At 43.0% G+C, this 7,182-nt stretch overlaps 1 protein-coding gene across 2 annotated transcripts in view; it reads right to left on the bottom strand.

The window, feature by feature from the left end:
* Positions 1-2,378: 2,378 nt before the first annotated feature.
* SLC27A2 (solute carrier family 27 (fatty acid transporter), member 2) overlaps positions 2,379-7,182 on the bottom strand; it is a 76,706-nt gene continuing 71,902 nt past the window's right edge. Inside the window, exons 8-9 of one of the 2 annotated variants that reach the window (XM_006895305.1) lie at positions 4,843-4,973; positions 2,379-2,846 (exon numbers count right to left, since the gene is read on the bottom strand). In XM_006895305.1, the coding sequence (XP_006895367.1) occupies positions 2,670-2,846; positions 4,843-4,973 (308 nt within the window). In that variant the 3' untranslated portion in view covers positions 2,379-2,669. The remainder of the gene's footprint in view (positions 2,847-4,842; positions 4,974-7,182) is intronic. The other variant, XM_006895304.1, reaches the window with a different exon arrangement.

Below are 7,182 nucleotides of genomic sequence, written 5' to 3'. Positions count from 1 at the left end.
TGCCTTTGTCATTCGAGTTCCTCACCAGAATCAGGGAGGACTAGGGAAATGGGAGACTTAGGAAGCCATTAGGCTGGGAGGAGGAGTTGGGAAGAAATGAGGAGGTATGCTTTTGAGTTTCTTGTTGTGAAGGGCCATTGAGTTGAGTATGACTCATAGCAACCTGATGAACAAGAGATTTGGACCTTGTCCTATACTGTGTCTACCTCACAATCTTTGACACACTTGAGTTCAGTGCTGCAGCCACTGCTGGCTGAGAGTCTTTCTCTCTTTTGTCATCCTTCTAACTTTCCAAGAATGACATCCCTCTCCAAGCAATAGCCTCGCCTAGCAACATGTCCAGAGTATGTGGGATGAAGCTTTGTCATCTTTGCCTCCAAGGAGCACTCTGGCTGCACTTTCTCCAAGACATATCTGTTTGTTCTTTTGGTAGTCCACAGGATAGTCTAAAGGTCTAGATTGTGAGTCAAAGGAGATCAGGCTCTGAGTATTGGACTGGAACACCTCATTCTACCAGTTAATGACGTAAGTGCTGATGGTTCACCAATAAAGATGAACCTTGTGACAAATAATGACCTCCTGTAAGCACTTTGGAAAGATTCCAAGTAACACAATTGCACAAGATAACCCCTTCCCCCAAAGCAACCAAACACCAGAAAACAAAGGCTGTGCTATCCTGCCACTTGGTTTCAAATTCTCACTGACTGGCCAGCAAAATAGCATTGGATATAGTTATACTTTTGCGAATTTCCAATTCTATTTCCAAGCAATGTTGTTGTTGTGTATTGCTGAGTCAGAACAGATTCATGACTGACCCTCCAGTGCATTTTTAGAGGCTGTAAACTGCAAAGGAGATTGTCTTCTTCCTGTGGAGTAGCTGGTGGATTCGAACCTTGTGCCTTTGGGTTGGCAGGGCAACCCTTACCACTTAGCCACTGGAGCCCACTATTCCTATGCAACAGTATTGTAGCCGATTGCTGTGAGGTCAAGTACAATGCCTCGTGACCCTATGAACAAAAGACCTGAAGCATTTCTATAATTATCGTTGGTTCTCAAAGTTCACAGAATTTGCAGAGGTATGTTGTTTAGAAAATAGATGTCACTCCTGCTTCCATGCAATCGTTCTAAATCATTGGTCAAATCCATAAAACAGTGGAATTTCCCTTAGCTCAGCCTCCAGTGTGCTGTGAAACTAAGTTCTCACAGAATGTTTATTATCGGGCACAATGAGTGAGAGCAGGTATGAGGGTCAGTATTTTTTTTCCCGAGTCAACTGAAAAAAAATGAAGAGTTAAAAAAGGACATTTTATGTGCTATTTTGGGTTAGGAATGGTCACTTTTATAAATCACACATCATTGAGATTCCTAGATGTGTTTACTTAGGGCCCTACTGGAGCTCCCCTGGTGGAGAACTGGTCAACTTAACTTCTAATCAACCGAGAAAGCCCATTAGGGAAGGAAGCTCTGCTCCTGCTAGGATAGGGCCTCTGATTAGGGGTGAACTTACAGTATACTTTTCATGTATGGACTTTGTTCTATGATTTAGGACAAACACGAAGTAAAGAATACATCTCAAGTGCTTCCACCAGGGCCTGGCTCCTAGGACCTCTGTTTATGGTTGATATATGTGGAGATAAGAGTTGTTGGTACACAAGAAAGAAGGCAGCGAGTGTCAGGAGATAGAGCACCTCTGCAAGATATGAAGTCTCCATACCCTCCTGTGTCATGCCAGGTGACCAGGCCCTTGAACAGTTTCCACAGCACAGGACTGGCTGTGGTATGAACCCAGACTAGGTCTGGGGAGCGTGTGGAATTCCGGTGTTCACTGGAGTTGTGTGACTCACCTGTTCCACATGTGTATTTTGTTTAGCTTGCACAGAGTTTTTAAAAAAAATGTTAAGACTTAACATTTAAAACATTGAGAGTTTCTATTTCCTAGATTTATCTAGATAAATATATATTTATCTAGATTTCTATTTTCTGGATAAGAAGAAGACCTGGTGGTCCCTGATCTATATTCTTGGAATGAAGTTGAGTAATGGTTTAACAAGTTGACTTTTTCTCTCACCCACATTCCCAAAGACCCACATGTTTGCAGGCCCTGATGTAGCTGAGAAATATTTACTGAACACTTTTATGTGCAGAACTTCTCAGTTTCCCTCAAGGACCATAGATGGCATTATCCCTTGTTGGGTTGTGCTGTCTGTATACGGAAGCCAGGATGTTCATGGATGAAAATGGATCTCTATTGGGTTTTATCTAGACTATCATGGTATTGTAAGTAATGGTGTTTTTTACACTTGTGAATAGCGATTCATGGAGCTGCTGTACTCTAGACTGGGTTTGTGCTGAAAATCAGGGAAGAACCTGGAAGACAGTGCCAGCTCATACACTGGTGTTCATCTATTTTATTATATATTTAAAAAAATAATGCCCTCCTTCCAACAAGCTTGGTGGGCAAAAACAAACAGTAGATGCAAATTGAAAAATAATTATCTCTAAATATTTTCACTTGCTAAGGTTCCATTTAATTAAAAAAACCTGCTGTTTTAAGTGGGCATAATTTCCTAAGAAAACAATTGTCAAATTTAAATTGGATTATATCAAGTGACTGTAGTAGGCCCATTCATCTTTCTTCTGAGACTATTCAGTTGAACTCCTGGGAATGTTCAGAGTTTCAGAGTCTTATTAGTTATGGCGTTATAAATGTCCTCAGTCATAGGCACATACATTTTTGCTTGGTCATCCAAGAAATACAAGGTATCTTTGACGGATGCAGGGTTAAAGCCTTCTTCCACAAGGGTTACTTTGCGATGTTTGAAAGTTCCTGTGATCTCAATGGTGTCCTGAAAAACAGACGACGATCTGCTTAGTTCCGGGTGCAGGGTGGGGAGAAAGAATGAGGCAGTGGGAATGGAGGTGCTGGCTAATGCACTGCTGTGTTCCATGGAGCTCATTCTGACTTGCAGTCACCCTACAGGACAGAGCAGTACTGACCCTACAGGACAGAGGAGCACTGACCCTACAGGACAGGGCAGCACTGACCCTGTAGGACAGGGCAGCATTGACCCTGTAGGACAGGGCAGCACTGCCCAACAGTTTCCCAGCTTGTGATCTTTATGGGAACAGACTTCAGGGGCTTATCTCTTTTTCTCATGGAGCAGACGGTGGGTTCAAATCTTGACCCTTTTGCCTGGCAACCAAGTGCTTAACTACTCCCTGACCAGGGTTTCTTCCAGCTCCCTTTGACAGCGGTGAAGGCAAATGCTTTGTACGATTCTGAAGCAGCTCCACTAGGAGGTGCTTTGGGGAGATTAGTTTTCATTTCCTTAAAGCTTTAAAAATCACCTGTGAAGCGTGAGGGATTAAAAACGTGAACTATTTGTGTAAGTACATTTTCTAGCAGAGGAGTAGGCTCCTATTGCTTGTTTAGACATCAGTTATTACAGAAACAATTAGTGGTGGAGGTGGGAATCATTTACACACAGGCAAGTCAGATTTTTTTTTTTGGCTTCTTTGTAAATTGAGGGCTGGCTGCTCCTTCATTTAATAGATGATGGGATGAGTTGTTGTTATGTGTCATCAAGGCTGACCCTCCAGCCGGTATGCAGAGGCTGTAATTCTTGCGGGAGGAGATTGCCCACCTTTCTCCCTCAGAGCAGCCGGTGGATTCTAAACACAATGGCTTTGAGTTGGCAGTGCAACGCCTAACTCACTTTGCCACCAGAGCTCCCTAATATTATTTATTTCATGCCTCTTTGCCATCTAGTTGCAAAGCAAAAGAAACACCTTTACAATCTTATATATCTCTGCTATCCTAACACTTCTGAACTGGAGAATTTGGGTTAGTGAAAGACAGGAAGCCCCTCAAGAGATAGACTGACACAGTAACTGGGCTTGTACACGGCAGAAGTTTGTGGAAACGGGAGAGCATTGGGCAGGGTTCCTTCTGTTGTGCACAGGGTCAGCGTTGACTTGACAACACCTACCAACACAAAAACACTTATTTCCATTAGTCTTCAGATGGGAACCACTGAGCTCGAAGTCTGAAAGTGGCGGTGTAAACCCAGTCCAAAAAGAGGGTGGGTTAATGCTGGAGGAAGAAAAACACATCCCGAGTGATGTAAGCCAAGCACTGGAAGCTCCAACTGACTAATGAAGTTCAATTAAATGTCACACCCCAGAAGGGTGTAGAATGTCAGTGGATTTTTCTATTTTTTGAAACTAGAAACAATAAAGAGCAAGATCAGATTGTTTCTCTTTGAGGTAGCTGTCATCCCTCATCAAACACGGACTGAAGGAGCTATTTGCTCATAGCCATTTGCTAAATGAGAGGAGACCTGATGGGGAAGGGGGTGAAGCATTGCGTGGCTAACCAAAGGCTGGCAGTCTGAACCCACCAGATGCTCTGCTGGAGAAAGATGGGGTGCTCTGATCCTTCCGGGGCCACACCAGACATCCCCGGAGCATCCTGTAGGATTGCGTGGGAGAGAATTGGCTCTCTGAATGAACTGGCCTGTCATTTTAGGGATACTAGAATCAGAACTGGGCTTCTGTTAGCTATTATTTTCAGTGATTTCTTCTTTCTTACTGACCTGTGATACTTTCTTCTGAGCTAATGAAAATGTGACACTTACAATTACCACAACAGGAGGGAGGTTGTTCTGGAAAAGAACAACTCATAAAATGAGTAACACTTATAAGGAATGTACACATCTATACTACTATTTTCATATTTGCCTTTCCAAAAATAATTCTTTAAAGAAAGCATTAAATTACTTAAAAGAGAGCAAGTGAGCTGAGGACCTCGAGGAGGAAAGGTGATCAGGCAGGAGGTCTCACCTGTACTCTTATGAAGCGGGGTCTGGCGTAAGTAGGCAGGTACTCAGCAATATGCTTAAAGAGTTTCTTTCCATCAAATTCGTGATTCTCCTTCATCTTGATGGAGGCCATGCCAATTCGACCCTCATGACCTACAAATAAAGTGAGAGAAAGAAATAGTTTTCCTTATATTTATATAGGGTGCTTAGTTTGCTTGTTCAAAGACCTGGACTGTGGTAATTTTAGGCAGGGGTTATTTTTGGGCAGGTGGAATTAATTTCAAATATATATTGAATTTTGCCCTAAAGTGAAGGTAAGAGATACATTAGCTAATGTGTGTACACACTTGGATGCAGTTTGTTTTATAGATTAGCTCATGTAATCTTCACAACAACTCTATGAAGGGGTAAAAAGGTCATTTCCATTTTACAGATGAAGAAACTGAGGCTTTAGAATGTTAAAAGACTTGTTCAGGGCCACGTTGAAAATACAAAGCAGGGTCAGAAATTATGTGCAAAGTCCTAGGTCTGCTTCCATAAAGGTTATGGTCTTCGAAGTCCTATGAGGTGGTTCCTCTCAGTCTTACGGGATCGCTCTGAACGGAAATCAGCTTGACGGCACATAGCAACAAGAGGCTGGCGTGAGGTTCTGTGCTGGTCACCATCCTCCTTCCCCTTGATGAACGAGCATTGAGGAAAACATCTGGAGTTGACACAGCTCAAACTGGTAGCTAAAGGAATATTTTTCACTTCAGGAAATAGTCCATGTTCCCCATCAGGAGTGACAGAGCTCAGGCTGCTTTTCGGGCTGCAATGCCAGGTCTGTTGAGCCTCTAAGCACAAAAACCACCTCTGAGACTTACTTATTTAATCAAGATTCCTAATAGCTCTGCCTTCCTGTACTTCAGAGAAGCTGAGGGACAGGAAGGTGAAGGTGAGGTGCAAGGGTGAGCTGCTCTGTGCCCTCGTGTTAATGCCTGTTGGTCCCCAGAGGCTGTGTTCTCCACAGAGAAAACAGATCTTAATACCAGTTCTTTCTTCCCCATCAGGCAGGGCAGTAAGCAGAGAGGTGTTTAGAACAATTACCATTGTTTTCTTGTGAGGACAGTGGTAATTAAGTATTAATATACTTTCTATCTGATCCAACAGACCCAGTGGGAGGCAGCCTCACTTCCCTGAACTACTTAGCTGTAATCAGAGAGGGGAAGGAGTCAGCCTTCTCTTGGTCACTTGGGCCCCAGCTTTCGAAATCCCTCCCATGGTGACTGTGTGTTTACCAATGACTCTGAAGATGGTAGGAAACAAAAAGAAAACTTAAAAGAAATGAAAACAGCTCTGCTTTGGTTTGACTCTTCTCTGAGGGAGGAGGAGACAGGGCATCAGACTGTCTTTTTATTTAAGGATCTCTGGCAGCTGTCTCGAAGGCACATGTCTCAGAAATGTTTATTGTTTCCCTTAAAAGCTCCACCTAAAGTTTAGTGACAGACTGATGCAACAGAAATCTTTAGGGTCCAGAGGCTTTTTCTTACTTTGGCAGAGACACTAGACAATGCCCAAGCAAGACACGGTGGATCTGCTGTGTCTGAGGCCTGTGGCTTAACTCCCAGAGATTAGAGTCTACCTCAGCTCTAGGGGGAGGCTCTGGTCTACAGAAGCTTCAGACTAGCTCAAAAGATCAACCCTGGCCAGGGTCTCTAAGATGCTTTCCCCAGTTGGGAATTAGAAAAAGATCCTCAGGGATGCAATGGTTTTACACTCAGCTGCCGACCGGAAGGTTGGTTGTTCGATCCCACTCTGTGGGTCATTGGGAGACAAGATATGGTGATCTGCCCCCAAAGTATCAAAGCCTAGAAAACCTTACGGGGACATTTACTGCTTTGGTGAAATGCTATCAATCATCAACTCTATGCTATGCAACAACAACAACAGAGTCAGAGAGGAACAGGAAATAGTTTTAAAAGAAAGAAAGAAAGTCATCTGCAAGTGTCACAGCTCAGAATAAAAGAGACTTTTGGGTTTTCATTTGTAATATGAGTGAGAATGTAAAATTGACTGCCCTTAAGTCAGTTCCAACACAACAGCGAACTGGGTTTCCAGTGATGTAAGTTACAATACAATTGGAGATTACTGATCTTTCTCTGCAGAACCCCTGGTGGATTTGAACCACTGGAGACAACTGGTCTTTGGATTAACAGCACAACTAGCTATGGACTATGCAACAGAGCTTCCTCATATTTATATTGTGATTTGAAAGGTTTAGTCCTCTTTGACATTTGTAATTAAAATGCTTTTTCTCATGAGAATATTCATATTTATACTGTATATAGAGGAGAATTGATGCCTTTGAGCTGTGGTGCTGGAG

Source organism: Elephantulus edwardii, unplaced genomic scaffold, assembly GCF_000299155.1.
Source record: "Elephantulus edwardii isolate Elephantulus edwardi_28Jun2011 unplaced genomic scaffold, EleEdw1.0 scaffold00164, whole genome shotgun sequence".
Lineage (NCBI taxonomy): Eukaryota > Metazoa > Chordata > Mammalia > Macroscelidea > Macroscelididae > Elephantulus > Elephantulus edwardii.
This window is presented reverse-complemented; position numbering and strand designations above follow the sequence as displayed.